The sequence below is a fragment of the Leopardus geoffroyi genome, chromosome D1, assembly GCF_018350155.1.
Source record: "Leopardus geoffroyi isolate Oge1 chromosome D1, O.geoffroyi_Oge1_pat1.0, whole genome shotgun sequence".
NCBI classification, from domain to species: domain Eukaryota; kingdom Metazoa; phylum Chordata; class Mammalia; order Carnivora; family Felidae; genus Leopardus; species Leopardus geoffroyi.
Window position 1 is genome coordinate 64,959,800 of NC_059329.1, and position 16,375 is coordinate 64,976,174.

The 16,375-nt window shown below is 39.2% G+C and overlaps 1 protein-coding gene across 1 annotated transcript; it reads left to right on the forward strand.

Annotated features, from left to right (window-relative positions):
- The first annotated feature begins 1,611 nt into the window (after positions 1-1,611).
- On the forward strand, positions 1,612-2,624 carry LOC123602569 (olfactory receptor 1030-like). Its single transcript, XM_045487052.1, has one exon. It carries the CDS (start codon positions 1,618-1,620, stop codon positions 2,551-2,553), a length of 936 nt encoding a protein of 311 aa, XP_045343008.1. The 5' UTR covers positions 1,612-1,617; the 3' UTR covers positions 2,554-2,624.
- The last annotated feature ends 13,751 nt before the right edge of the window (positions 2,625-16,375 follow it).

Genomic DNA, 16,375 nt, shown 5'->3' on the forward strand with positions numbered 1-16,375 from the left:
TAAATAAACCACAAAATGAAAAAAAAAAGCTTCATTTACAATAGTTAATAAAATAAAACATTCGTGAATAGACTTTAAAGAACAATATAAGATATTTATCTGGAAAGTTTAAAGAAAACTCTAAGGAAAGACTATTTAGGGACGTCATTAATAAATACATACATTCCTTAGTTATAGAAGTTTTGATTGTAAAGCTGTCAATTCTCAGCAAATTAACATATCGATTCAATGCAATAGCACTCTAAGTGAAAACAGGATTTTTTTTTTTTTGGAACTTGATAAAATAATGCCAAAGTTCATCTTGAAAATATACGTGTGAAAATAGCCAGAAATTGTATTACCAGATATTAAAATTAAATTTATAGCTTCGGATTTAAATGTTTGGTCCTTGTTCTAGAAGAGAGGACAAAGAAAAAGAATCAGAAATTGACCCAAGTACTTATGAATGTTTAACTGTACATTAAGGCTGGAGTTTTAAATCAGCAGAATCAACCAGAAAATTGTTTCACTAACCAACGGCCTTAGGACAAACACCCAGCTAGCTATTTGGGGAAATAAGTAAAATGAGTTGACTACCTCATTCTTTATATCAAACTTAAACTCTGGATAAAGCAAAGATAATGATGTAAAAATGAAATCCGTAAAGCCCTAGAATAGAGCAAGAGATCATTTTTTAAAATAAGTTTAAATAGAGAAAAATGTATCTATGTCACAAAGATCAGAATTCAAAAAGCAGATCGATAAAGTTGACAAAAACCCTTTAAAATTTACTGCGTAGCAGAAAGAAAAAAAGATATCATACCAATGTTAAGTGACAAACTAAGAATTAATTTGCAATACATGTAGCAAACAAATGGCTAATCTCCTTAATAAACAAAGAGGCCCTGTAAATAAAATGCTTAGAAGATCAAGAACCTAATAGTAAAATTAGCAAAGGAACTGAACTGACCGGTCATGAAAAAGAAATAGGTATGCAAATAATTGTTTGAAAAAATGCTAATCCCTTGGGGTGCCTGGGTGGCTTAGTCGGTTAAGCCTCCGACTTCAGCTCAGGTCATGATCTCGCAGTCCGAAAGTTCGAGCCTCACGTCGGGCTCTGTGCTGACCACTCAGATCCTGGAGCCTGTTTCGGATTCTGTGTCTCCCTCTCTCTCTGACCCTCCCCCATTCATGCTCTGTCTCTATCTCAAAAATAAATAAACGTTAAAAAAATTTTTTAAAAAAATGCTAATCCCTACTCATCATTTTTAAAAATCAAGAGGACCTGAGTTGCCCAGGATTCACCATCATGGGGGCAAAGGTTTAAAATTTGATAAGATTTTGGGTTGGTGGGAAAATCAGCATTCTTGTACAACATTTTTGGGAGTGTAACTTGGTGCAACTTACGTGGAGGTCAATTGGTCAATTTCCATCAAAAGAGAAAGTGAATGAATTCCAACCCTCTGAGTGAGCAGAGTAAAGCCCCATGACTAATGACAGTCTTTAGCCACTGGAATTGTGAAGCCAAATTTTTGTCATCTGGTACTGGAACAAAGAGGTAAGAACCTTTTTGTTTAGTCTAATCATTTTGAAGCCATATTCCTTTTTTTTTTTTTTTCCAACAAGAGAGAGAACAAAATGGCAAGAGGCAACCGTACCACAGTGACAGAATTTGTCCTTATGGGATTCACAGAGCGTCCTGAGCTGCAGCTTCCCCTTTTTGTGGTATTCCTGGTAATTTATCTCATCACCCTGGTAGGAAACCTTGGCATGATCCTACTCATCAAGGTGGATCCAAGGCTCCACACCCCCATGTACTATTTCCTCAGCCACCTGGCTTTCATCGATGTTTGCTACTCATCTTCCATTGGGCCCAAGATGCTACAAAATTTATTGGCAAAGAAAAAAACCATCTCCTTTTCAGGCTGTTTTGCCCAGCTGTACTTCTCCAGTGCTTTTGCCACTACTGAATGCTTCCTCTTGGCCACAATGGCCTATGACCGCTACATGGCTATCTGCAACCCCCTGATTTACCCAGCCGTTATGACTCAGCGGGTCTGCAAGGAGTTGGTGATAGGCGTCTATACCTACGGCTTCCTGAACTCTGTAATACAAACAGTTCTGACTTTTCAGTTGTCTTTCTGCGACTCCAATATCATCCACCATTTCTACTGCGCTGACCCTCCTCTCCTTGCCCTCTCCTGCTCTGACACCCGCACCAAAGAGAAGCAGCTCTTGATCTTCTCTGCAGTGAATCTCAGTGGATCCTTCCTGACTGTCCTCATCTCCTACATCTGCATCCTCCTTTCCATTATAAAAATTCAGTCTTCTGAAGGCAAGTGCAAAGCCTTTTCCACCTGTGCCTCCCACCTCACTGTGGTCATCATCTTCTATGGAACGCTGTTTTTCATGTACATGCAGCAACCCAAAGCAGGGAATTCATGGAAGTACAACAAAGTGGTCTCTGTGTTTTATAGTCTTGTCATTCCCCTGCTCAACCCCCTGATCTATACCCTGAGGAACACAGAAGTAAAGGACACCCTGAAAAAGATGCTAGAAGGCAAAGAGCCATAGTGAGTGAGTTGTCATAAGGTAGCATTGAGGAAGTGTGATACTCTGACATAGTATAACCAGCATGATGGAAATTTAGCAGCCCATTCCCATTCGGTCAATCCAATTTGCATGTTTTTAAGAGCAAATGTACTGGGCCACTTGCTTGATGTAGTAATATTGAATCCAACCAATTATCATGGACTAATCAGAATTGATTTACAAGCTATACTGTTAACAGCTACTTCTTTTGTATGTTGAATGTGAAGTGACTTATTACCAATTACATAATAATATGAGTTCTAAAATTTAAAGGATCCTAAGAAGCAATATTCTGGGTAAAACTATAAATTAATGAACCTAAGTACAAAATCCATACATGAATATCTATAGTGTTAGAAATATTTTCCAGCTTAAAACACTGTTTTGTAGCAAACCACTTGTTAGTCTTAAATATATTTCTTCATAATGTATTACTATAGATCGTGGTTAAGTTTCAAGACCAGGTTGCAAGAAGCTTATTTATTCTAAATGTAGTTGAAATACTACATGCTTACAATGAACAATAGAAATAATAGTATTACAGTAAGAATAAGTGGAGAGGAAAACAGAAAAACCATGAATCAGTGAAATATGGGGAAACTGGGGGAATATGGGGAAATCAGTGAAATTGTTTAATTAGAAGAGATAAGGTTTGGGGCATCTGGGTGGCTCAGTCATTAAGCGTCAGGCTTCAGCTCAGGTCATGATCTCATGGTGTGTGAGTTATAGCCCTGGATCAGGCTCTGTGCTGACTTCCCAGAGCCGACTTCAGATCCTCTGTCTCCTTCTCTGTCTGCCCACCCCCCACTGGACCCCCTGCCGCTTATGCTAGAATATGTGTACTTACACACTCTCTCTCTCTCAAAGATAGATAAACTTGGAGAAAAAAAAGAAGAGATAAGGTTTAGGCTACTTTCAGAGATGCTATAAGTGGTCATTTATTCAACATCTAGGGCTTAATTTTTCTAGTCTCTGGAAACCACAGCTACAGTGATTTTACAGGGCAGAGGAGGGAGTCCTACCTGAGTTCAAGAAAGGGAAAGAGAGAGAGAGTCTCCTAAGGTACCAGGCCAGAGTATGCATGTTTCTGAGAAATAAAATTATTGTCTTAAGTAATTTGAATAATCTAGAGAAATACTTTAGTTTTGCAACATTTTCCATGTTCTTTATTTCTGTTTTTGCAGATCTGACAGCCCAATTTCCTTAGAGTTGAAACTATAAATCTACAGGTTCTTGCTGTTGTTGGGGATAGGCACAAGAAAAATCTCTTTTAATTTTTTTTTTTTATTTAAGCAAGGATATGAGCATTCTATGGTTTTTCCAAGTCTCAGTTTTAATATTTCATCCAAAATAATTCTTAAGATGTACAAATCTTCCATAAACCATTAGATTTTCTCCCTAAATTGTTTTCAAATGTGATTATTGTTTTGATTTTTTAAAAAGTAGCTAAGACCAGGGGCACCTGGGTGGCTCAGTTGGTTAAGCGTTCGACTTTGGCTCAGGTCATGATCTGGGTTTGTGGGTTTGAGCCCTGTGTCGAGCCCTGCATCCAGCCCCACATCTAGCCCCACGTTGGACTCTGTGCCCTCAGCTCAGAGTCTGGAGCCTGTTTCGGATTCAGATTCTGTGTCTCCCTCTCTTTCTGCCCCTCCCCTGCTAGTGCTCTGTCTCTATATCAAAAATAAAAATAAACATTAAAAAAAATTTTTTTAAGTAGCTAAGATCATATATTGTCAATCAATTACATAGAAATTTTAAATTAATCAAGAAACTAAGAGGTTCCTATTGTCCCCAGATTAACACTTCAGATAATGTGATGTGATCTTTTGCTTTATTGCTGCTTTTGATCTGGTAATTTAGAGAAAAAAAAAAACAGTTAAATGTTTATAGCTTCTTTTATTTAGCTCAGAAAGCCTTTCTGAGACCTCCATTGCAAGCTGTATTCCTGAACACTTGGGAATGGGGTTAAAAAGAAAGATATTACAGGATTAAAGAACAAAGGGAGGAAAGATATGAAACAAGCCCAGGAGAGCTTACACAGGTAATGAACAAGAAAGGAGCAAGCAAAGTGGATAGGATCACACTGAAGGATAATTTGAGACAGATTATTGAACCATAAGCTCTTTGAGACTAAACATTATTTCTTCACTTTGCACCCCAACACCTACCACAGTTCCTGGCGCAGAACAGAAACACCATATCTGTTTGCTCTACCGAAAGGAACTCTTCCATACTTATTCCTGATTCTGGTGGATGGGAGGACATGGTGTCCAGTAATGGCCCTGTGGTTGGGAAGCAACAGAGAAAAGGAAGTTACAGCAGTCATGACAGGAACACCGTTTTTTAATGTCCCCCCAAGGAGGCTACATCTTTAAGGCAGAAAGATGTATGAATGCAACACATCCTGGCCAGTGAAAAAGATGCATCCAGGAAGTTGGTCTGTTGGGAAGATGGCAATAGCTAGAGCTGACAATGGACAGTGACAGGCAAGGGACCGTTACAATAGGAAGAGGTTGCTTTTAGGTGAAGAAAATGAGCAGGTACCAACACTCAAATGAGAAAATTATGTTTCCTATAAAAAATCATACCCATTTCTTAAATATTTTTAGAACTAGTTTCATGTCAGTTTAGTTTAGAAACCAAAAAAACAGTAAGTAGATATCATGTTTTAACACATGTCTCTTGGAGAATGTATTGTACTCATGTTTTTAAAGGACTATTTGGTCTAAGAGTAAATTTCATCAGTTCTTTGGCTCTTTTTAGAGAAAATTGAAGAAAACCCATCAAAATTGCTTTCTCCATAATGCCTTCCCAGCTGTTGAATTTCTGGACTTTGTTCAAAGTGCTTCCTTGATTTTCTGTAAAACAAAGTAGAAAATTAATAATAATATATTCATAGTGGGGCACCTAGGTGGCTCGTTCGGTTAAGCATCCAACTTTGGCTCAAGTCGTGATCTTGCAGTTTGTGAGTTCGAGCCCTGCATCAGGCTCTGTGCTGACAGCTTAGACCCTGGAGACTGCTTTGGATCCTGTGTCTCCCTCTCTTTCTGCCCCTCCCCTGCTCACAGTCTGTCTGTCTGTCTCTCAAAAGTAAACATTAAAAAAATTTTTAATAATATATTCATAGGTTATGAAGGATATGAATCTATGTTTTCACAAATTTCCTGAAGACCTATAAAACAAAGAGTTGATTATGAAGAAGAGTTGATTATTAGCTGAATTTGAGATAGTATTTTCTATTTCCTTTCTCATTGGGGCTCCTTACTCTTAAAAGTTTATCTCCCTGATTTGGGCCTTATGGTAAGAAAAGTCTCAGATGCAGAATTCTCTAATCAATTAGTGACATTAAAAAATATATATAGTGCATTATACACATGTGTAGTATTAACATGACAATATTTAAGCCATATAAGAAACCAATACGATCTTTTCACTTATAAAGTGAACCTATTTCAATCAATACTCATAATAATTATACTAATTTTTCAGCCCCAAATAACTCAATATGTAATGTTGCCAAAATAAAAATGTTTTATCTTCATTGGATTTTCAGAGTCCAACATTTCATTAAAAGTGAAAATAAAACTTCTCTCACACATAAATAAAATGGAAATCTGTTTTCCTCATGGTAATCCTAAAAACGTATTAGTCGCCAACGTTTACCATATAGACAACTTCCATTAATAATTGTAGTATGTTACCGAAACATTGGACACCTGCATATGTGTCTATAAATTTATACTGATTCGCATATAAAATGCTGAATTTTTAATCAGCTTAATTTTAGATGTCTTATTTATCCTCATTTACTACGCTAGTAATTTGTCATACTTAGAAACATACCAAGAGGGTTTTTTTATGATGTTGATCATGAAAAAGGAAATATGAGAAGGCAGGTACTATTCATTTTCTTTTGTATTATTTGATGTATCGTCAGTATTTCAAAAACTTAGAATTTTAAAATCTCAAATGTGTGCCCCCAAATCTTCAACTCTGCCCTGGATGTGCAATTCCAGCATTCTTTGGAGAGCAAGGTGAGACAGGAAAATGTTAATTCAGTGCCTCAGAGTGGCTTCTGCCTACAATTAAGTGGCACATCCACCAGAGAGATAGGGAACCACTAATGTCAGAACTTGGGGACTTTAGGCTCCTGGGAAGGTGACAGATTTAGCCTATTCCTCCAAGCTCTTTTCTTGCTGTAAAAATACAAATGTTCTAAAAATAACTAGAACTTCCATCTCTGGTGATACAATGCAAATTGCAGTGAGGAAATGATAATCTTTTGCTTTAAAAATCGAATAATTATCTCAGGGCGCCTGGGTGGCTCAACCAGTTAAGCCTCTGACTCTTGGTTTCCGCTCAGGTCATGATCTCACAGTTAGTGAGTTCCAGCCCCGCGTTGGGCTCTGCACTGACAGCACAGAGCCTGCTTGGGATTCTCTCTCTGTGTCTGTCTGTCTGTCTGTCTCTCTCTCTCTCTCTGCTCCTCCCCTGCTCATTCTCATGTTCTCTCTCTCATAAATAAATAAGTAAACTTTTAAAAATTAAATAAAAGTCAAATAATTATCTCTTTCACCATTGCAACAGCTTACCTGTCCTAACAGACACTTCCCAGATGGTTTTATTCTGTGTCCTGAAAGAGAATGTTTTATGCTTACAAGCTCACTTTCTTTGCTTGGGTGTGTTGACCACTCTGGCACCTGGACTTAACAACTTGCGGCATCTTCCCCTCTTTACAGGAAGTCCTGTTTCTGACCACATGGGGCATGGTATGAGGAGAAGGGATAGGGCAAGGGGCCAGCCAGGCTTGCACTCTCCAGCCCATGTCTGACTCAACTCTGCATGAACACTGGCTTCTCATACTTGGGCAAGACTAGGGAGGACTCCTAGGTTAATCTCTGGATTTCCCACAGGTTTTTATTCCATTCTTAGTGTCTTTCCTAGTAGACTCATTTTTAACTCTCCTTATCATATCATCTCCTATTTCATCTGAAGGCTGATATCATAAATAGTATGTTTTCCTTATCATCTGCTCACCAAAACTAGGGAGAAGCCTGCCTAAAAAATCTTTCATAAGTGGAGTTTAAATTAATGGTAAAATTAATATAGCCATAGAGGAGCAACTTGAAAAGAAATTCTGATTAATGCTATTTATATCGAGAGGAGTGATTTTTACAAAAAATGTTAAAGTATCTTTCACAAACGTTGGGCTATCTTTCCTTCTTATATTTACCACAAATCACAAGTATGTCCTAAAGTGTCCATAGGCACAGAAGAACACCATACGCGTTTATCTAAGAGTACAACGTTCTCTGCTTTCATTGATTAGGTAGTAAAACATGATCTGCTAAGCTTTTATATCCTGGCCTATTCATGTTCCCAGGACATTAAATTGTTACATTTATCAAAAGGAGGCTCTGTCTGTGTGACCACTTCGCTAAATTTATAACAGACTTCGGATCATATCTGTAAATTCACATTTGGGATATGTAACGGATGCCTGCATGCCAAACAAGCAAAATAAACCATGCTGAGGCCTGAAAAAAATGTATGGTCTGGGAAGTGAAGATTTGCTATTGAAAAAAAAAAGTGGCCTCAAAAGGCAGAGTTTCAAGGATGGCGGCATGTTGGTGGGGTAATAGAGAGTGGGGATAGAACACAAGGTCCTCATGAGTCCTAGTTCTGCTCTGAACCATGGTATCAGTCAAGTGCATTGGTCCATCCTAGTCTTAGCTTTCATCTAGAAAATGGGGAAATCATCTCTTGCAGGGTCATCATGGGTTAAAACAGTAGAGGTATGCTAAAGTATATTTGAAACATTTAAAAGTATAAAGCATTTAGGGGCGCCTGGGTGGCTCAGATGGTTAAGCGTCTGACTTCAGCTCAGGTCATGATCTCACAGTCTGTGAGTTCAAGCCCCACGTCGGCAGCACAGAGCCTGGAGCCTGGAGCCTGCTTTGGATGCTGTGTCTCCCTCTCTCTCTGCCCCTCTGCTGCTCATGCTCTGTCTCTCTGTGTCTCAAAAATAAAAATAAAAACATTTAAAAAGTATAAAGCATTTATTTTTAATAACCGGATTCTACTACTTCTGACTAGTGTTCAACTTCAAGGATCTCTGATTTGAAGAAAGAATTTGGAAAATCCTTGCCTGTAATGTTTCTATGAAGTATGGAAGTTTGCGTATGTCTCCAATGATTGATTTTCTATATTTCATCTGCTTGTTTGGGAAACTTAGTACAGCCCATTTCCAACTTCCAGGAGCCTCAGTCCTAATGTCTGTTCACAAGTCAGTGACTTGGAACATGGACACGCTGTCCATGGAAACACAGTTGCGTGTGGGAGCAGACCATGAAAGGCTTCTTCATTCATATAAATCTCCACAGACATTTCTTTGACCCTGAACGACTCAGCTCACATGTTCCCATAGAACCAAGGTCTGACGTTCCAAATCAGGCCACTGGGAACTCCACTTCTACTTGTTACACCTACTGGTGTGGAAGGCAGCGTTCTCATGCCCACGAATGTGGCTGCCCTGAGCTTCTCTGGCTGCACCCCAGCCTGTGAAAGAGCAACTAAGAGTGAGCTGTGGGGTGGAGGCCAGACTGTGTGGTGGAGCAGTGTTGGGGCTCTCGCTCATTTTCTCCTGCTCCTTTTCCTCAACCTCTGCTTGCCCTGGCCGTAGACTTGGAGGAAGTTTAGGGGAGATAACCCCAGAGTGTCAGTCATCTTCCCCTCCCATCTCCTCTCCAGTGTTTTCTACTTTCCATGTGGGCTTCCAGGATGGGATTTCCACCTCCTCTCACACCAGGAGGAGGGTGACTAGGGACATGAGATGTGAGGCTCTAAGGCTGGGCAGGAGGGGAGGGAGGAAGATGAGGGAGGACTAGGGAGTAGCTGATGTGCCATTTCTCAGACTCCATGGTGCCCCTGGCTATTGCTTTACTTCTCTGAGGAAGAAAGCAAAATCTTTCAAGTGCCAATGAACCATCCAGGAAATTGCAGCACTACCTATGAAATACAGGAGATGCTCAATAAAATTCATCTGAATCTTAGTTTAATTTACTTTCTCTCCCTCACTCTCTCCCTGGCCCTCTCCTCTCTCTCTCTCTCTCTCTCTCATCATCATCATCATCATCATCACCATCACATAGATGCTCCATGGTGTCCACAAGCTCAAAATCTTAATGATCAAATAATCATCATCTTCTATTTCACAACCAACTCCTGCTTTTCACAGTTTTATGCATGACACTTTCCTGGTTCAAAAAAAGCTATTGTTACTCTTTAGCTCTCCTTATTATCTTCACATTTCAAAGAGAAGATAAGATTTATCCATTATTAATCTATCCTTTCATTCATAATCCCCATCCTTTCATTCCTATTACCGCCCTTATCATAACTTCATATCTGAACCTCCCTGTGTCTTTGCTTCTAATTGCCCACCTCAAAGATCCTCAGCGGATTCACAGATGCGTGAGTATAGTCAGTGATAATATCAGCATTTCAGACCAGCAGGGAAATGATGGATTTATCAATAAATTAGAACAAATGATGCCATACATATACTTTTTTGTCTTATGCCTTATATCAAAATAAATCCAATATCAATACGATTTTAATGTAGTAAATGTAACTTTGAAAATACTGGAATAAAACAATAGATGCATATTTGCTAGTCTGGAAACAGGAAAAGCCTTTCTAAAAAAAAAAAAACTAAGGTCACAAATTGTAAATAAAAGGTGTGACAGTTTTGGTGAAATCAAAATTTTAAATTTCTATTCCAATAATTGGTAAACACAAACATCAAGTGGGAGAATATTTAATATATACATAGCAGAATTAATATAGACAAATCAGGTAAATCAATACAGCATAATGAGAGGATATGAGCAGACAACTCAAAAAACAAGAAATATAAATAGCCTAAAATATGCAAAAATTGCTCAATCTCATTAGTATTCAAGGAAATATAAAATTAACACAATAATGAGATCACTTGTCACCTGTCAGATTGGCAAAGATATTAAAGAATATTAATAACTGGGTGATAGTATAGGAAAGAGCCATGTTTCTAGTCTACTTTTGGGAGTGTAAATTGGTATAAAATTTCCAGAGGGCCATTTGACATTATTTACCAAAAGCCTTAAATACCTCTTTGATCCAGCAACTGCCTATATGAGATTTTATTTGATGAAAATACACCAAGAAATGTACAAATATCTATGCATTTTGTAAGTTGCTATAATAATGTTTATAACAGTAAAACATCAGTAGCAATATAAAGGTAAATCAATGAAGGATTTGCTAAATAAATTAAGGAATAGTGATACAATAGTATATATAATAACTATCCATTAAAAATGTGGGTATAGTTTATTTTCATGAAAATGCTCATGGTTTCTGTATAAAGGATTTCCAATTATGCACATGATTTCATTTTATTTTTAAAAAGTGTGTGAAACATATAGAGATATACAAATTGCTAGCAGTGGTTGGTATTGGTCATTTCCAGGTTCTTTTTACTGGCTGTTTAGAAATAAAAAAATAAGAATTCAGATATAGTCTTAAACCCTTAGCCAAGATTCTATCCTACATTTTTAACTCCAAATTACCTTTCTAATACCCAATTTCAAGCCCAGAGTCAGGGAGCCAAGTTAAAGGATGCTACCACAGTCTAGATATATAGTGAGTAAGGATAGCAGGAAAAGGGGGAAATTAGACAAGGAGGAGTTAAAGATGATGCTGGAGTTTCAGATCTGTCTGACAGGGAGGCCCTTGGCCAAAAGAGGAGATGGTTTAGCTGGAAGATGCTGGGTATTTAGACACTCAACACAGAACCTTGAACATAGTGGTGATTGAATGTTTCTTTAATGGATGAACGTGGTTCCATATGATCCTTATTATAGTTTGATGTATCAGTACTCTACTGGCAATATTCTCTGGAGATTCCAAGAAGAGACTGATCAAGGCAGTTCAAAACAATAAAGAAAACATTGCAATTGGAATCGGATCTCTTTTACCCAGTCACCTCAGCCTTTCTTCTGTCTGGGGGTTCTGCCCTGGGACTGCAATGCCACTTTTCCAGAGAGGTCTTCCCTGACTTCCAGGTTCAAGAAAAAGAAGGAAGTCCAGTCCTCCTGTTCTCACTTGTCTAGTTGTCAGAATTCAGCTGGTTCCTAGCAAAGCACAAATCTCTGCCCTTCTCATCTGGACTTGTCACTGACATATTTCGTTTCCTTATTGTGTGCTGGACTTAACTAACATAGAGAATGCACCAAGAAGTCTGCTCAGAATGCCCAGGGTATCAGCCCGAAAGAGGTGGGCCCTTCTCAGGGGTCTAACCCCCTTCACTTACCTTGCTTTGGGCTCTCAGGCAGCGCTGAGCACTCTGCTTGCAAGGGTCTGTCTCCTTTCATCATCACAATAGCAGATGTAACTTAAGCGAACTTGGAGAAGCCAAGTGACACATCCTGGATCACAGAGCTTGCATTTGATGGAGGTCAGATTCCAATGTGGGGAGAAGAAATCTAGTAGTATGGCAGGCATGTTATTGGAATGCTGGTTGGGTATAACCCAAAAGTAAAGGGTGGTGCTGGTTTTGGACCCCATACTGCTTTCCGGGAGCGTGGTAGTGGGCTGTGACCTATTGTTCCTGCCTGGTGGGACTGACCTGCTTCCCCACGGCTCAGGTGGGAGAGCCTAGTGCTGAGAACACAGGAAAGCTGAGGCCCGGCTGGCCTGGCCAGAGACTGTTCTTGGTGGTTACCCTAGCACAGCATAGCTTTCCATACACAGTCCGCCCTCTGCTCCAGAAGTGTTCTTTTGTCCCAAGTATTCTCAGGGACCAAAATATAATAAGGAGTTATTATATTCTGCAGGCTTTTTGAAGGCTTTACCTCCTCTCTTCCAAAGAACACTCACTTCAGGCTCCTTATGGTAAGAGGTGGGTCTCCTCTTATGGGCCATTCTGGTAAATCATTGGCCTCAGAGGAGATGTCTGAGCCCTATATTTCTTTATACTCTCATTTTCTCAATATTCTTAAGCTACAGGATCAAATTACTGGCATGATTCAAAAAGCATGAGAGTGGACCCAATTTTTTTGACAATTTAAATCCCATTTAAACCTCCCAGTTTTGTAATGAAAATCAAATTTTGAGATGTGATATATGAGCACCTAACAATTGCTAACACTCTGGACTAAGAATAAAAGAAAAGAAAGGAACAGCCTCTAAAACCTTACAAACCTTTGCTTGATTAGTAGAGCAGCAACACATAATTCATAAGCCCCTGCAAAAAAAAAAACAAACCCATAACTAAGAAGAAACATTTTAATTAAGAGCCTTTAAAGCATTGTTTAAAAAATGTTCCAAGTTATGATAACTTAAAAACTTTGCAGAATTCAAGCATATTGTAATAAAAATATTTTAAAATATTGATTTAAAATTCAAGTTGAGCTTAACTGTCAGATATATTACACATTCCTTCTGATGAATTCAAATCTAACTTTTTAATCTTCTTTAAGCCAGATATAATGCCTATGGGCTGTATAATTTTAAATTAACTTTTCAAAAAAGATCTGAGGCATTGCAGCTAGCAGCCATGTACATGCATGTCCTTGCTACCTTGAATGTCTGATCTCCAGGTTCATACTGTGGTATAAATGGGGGGAGTCTGTCAAGTCTGAGTTTTAAATAACTTGAGAAAATGGGTTCTTGCAACTTTCCCCCGGGATTTAATACTAATCCTGCTATTGAGAAAATTATGAGGATGTTATTAGGAAAGTTACAGCACTTGGACCCTCTTGAAAAGGAGCTGGTCTTTGTAGCCTTTGTTTAGCCAATTGAGCCACCCAGGCGCCCCTGGTCTTTGTAGCCTTTGTAAACTCTACATCAAGTCACATGTTATTTCTGCTTTTGGTAAGTGGTTTTATTTGTATGCCTTTCTTAGTTATAAAAGCAGTAACAGTCTAAAAGAACCCAGTAGAAATAATACAAAAACAAAAGATTGAGCATGCCAGAAGAAAACTGTCCACTCTCTCCTCCACAGGCTTCCCCCACTGCACCCACCACTTACGTTGCAATGGTCATTGATATGCCTGTGGCTCCCACCAGACTGTGAGCTGCTTGAGGACAAGAAATGCATCATAATCTCATGTGGATGCTCAGTTTCTCTCATTTTTGTTGATGTTTACATCATCCTCCATTCATATCCTATGGTCCTGGTCCTTAACGAATAGTACACAGGATTGTTCATACTTCAGAACAGTGTGCCATTTAAAAGGAGAATGTATCAGCAAAGGAAGAAAAAAGGTTTTCAGAGCCACCAATAATAGTACCATCTAAAAACTATCCATGGCCAAGTCAGTTGAGTGTCTGACTCTTGATTTTGGCTTGGGTCAGGATTTCAGAGTCAGTGTGGACCCTGCTTGAAATTCCCTCTCCCTCTGCCTCTCCCCCTACCCCTACCCCTCTCTCCCCCCACCTCTGCCCATCTCCCCTGCTTGCTTTCTCTCTCTCCAAACAAACAAAACAACAACAACAACAAAACATCAAACATCTATGGGAGAGGAGCCCTGTGGATCCAACCCTAATATCTGGTCCTCCTGATTTAGAGAATGGATGCATCAAGACACCAGGACCCCTAGCCATTTAATGGCTACATCATAGCAGAACTCCCTTACTCTGATTCCAGCCTTAGGGGAGAGGAAGGTTTCCAGGTTACTTGAACTTAGATTTCAAATTTTCCTTCTTGTAATTAAGTAAAGTGGCATCTGGCCATATATCCATAAGCCTTTTGTGAGCTTTATTAGAGTGACTCAGAATCCACAAATCAGATCAACTCTGGGACAAAGGGAGAGTTCCTATGCAAGGATGATAGTGCATTCACAAGTTGGCCCCTTTTGGATAACATGCCTACCTCCAAAACCATTCTCTCTCATATGTCCTCAGCCCCAGGCTCAGTGCTGAGTGGATAGGCTGGATTGGACATGATCCCACACCGCAAGAGTCTCACAAATGAAAAGTGGAAGAAATATGTCCTGTGTGCTATGGTAGAAGACTGTATGGGCACCGTGGGAGCAAAAGAAAACTATTTCTTCTATCTGGGTGTAGGAGAGGAGCCATCTACATTTTGGGAGAAAGGTGTGTTTCCCATAAACACCCTCCAGGAATAGGACAAGATTCATTAGAAGGCAATCAGGAGGAGGCACTAACTAAAGAAAACAGGGAGCCACTGAAAATACCAGGAAACCTTGAGGTTCATTGATTTTATTGATCAAATAATGGTTTTACAAGACTGATAGAATGTGAATGTTTCAAATAACCTCAGAAAGCATTTAGAGGGTTTATGTATAGTAAATACACTTCTGGAGTCTCTAAATGCCTTTAAATCTTGGAGCACCTTTTTTTATTACGTGAATGGAGGACCCAGAAAAGTAAGAATGTAGAATTCTTTTCCGTAATGAGGAATAATGCCACAACATTTGGCCAGGCATGGGGCCAGGAGTCAGCAGCCCATTGGCCAGAATTAGGGATGGTATTACTGGGATTACATAGTGGTTAAAGGCTCTAGAGTCAGGCGGCCTGAGTTTGAATTTTGGGTCCACCAGTCATGCAATCTCTGTGTTTCCACTTCATAAAATGAGGTCAACAATAGTACCAACTGCATAGGTGTCCTGGGGATTAAATGAGAGAACATGTTTAAAGCACAGAAGAACCTGGCACATGGTAAGCCCTCAGTAAGTGCCCACTTTACACAGAAGGGTGGCTGCTGGCCTCTGTAGTCTTGCAGATTACAGAACACAAGATAAAGCTACTTAATGCATAGCCTTCTTGCCTTACAACCCACTGGGTCGCTCAGTGGGTTAAGCATCCCACTTTGGCTCAGGTCATGATCTCACAGTGTGTGGGTTCCAGCCCTACATTGGGCTCTGCACTAATAGTGCAGAGTCTGCTTGAGATTCTTTCTCCTCCTTCTCTCTGCCCCTCCCCTGATCATGCTTTCTCTCTCTCTCAAACAAATAAACTTTAAAACAAAAGAAAATGAAAGGAAAGGTCGGGGGGACTGGCATAAAGGAAAGGACAATGGTGTAAGTGAAAAACAAAAAGAAAAAAGAATCAAAGAAAAAGGAAATCAAAGAGCCAGAGGGAAATATCAAGACAGAGAGGAAAGGGGAGAAATGGACCCAAACATATTCTGAGAGGAGCTAAAAGTGACAGGGAAAGAGCTGTATGGTCAGTGGGGCTCCAGAAATGCCTCAGTCTTCACCACACCCATCACCCTCAGTTACTCTGCATCCCTTTCTTGTCTGTATTGCTTGAAGTTCTACTTCATATTGGAATAGTTACCTGTGTTTGCTGGAAAATACTTGAAAATATCAGAAAGTATTTTAAATGATATAAATGACCTATAATCTCATCTGCCCAGAATGAGCATTGTAATAATATCGAATATTGAATAATTCTTTCCATTTTTTCTTACAGTGTGTCAATAACATGAATTTTTTTAATTTAATTTTTTATTTTTTTAAATTTACATCCAAATTAGTTAGCGTATAGTGAAACAATGATTTCAGGAGTAGATTCCTTAATACCCCTTACCCATTTAGCCCATCCCCCCTCCCACAACCCCTCCAGCAACCCTCGGTTTGTTCTCCATATTTATGAGTCTTTTCTGTTTTGTCCCCCTCCCTGTTTTTCTATTATTTTTGTTTCCCTTCCCTTATATTCATCTGTTTTGACTCTTAAAGTCCTCATATGAGTGAACTCATGATTTTTGTCTCTCTCTGACTAATTTCACTTAGTA

Coding starts and splice junctions, on each gene's coding strand:
- LOC123602569 (XM_045487052.1), top strand. CDS start 1,618: ATGGCAAGAGGCAACCGTACCACAGTGACAGAATTTGTCCTTATGGGA.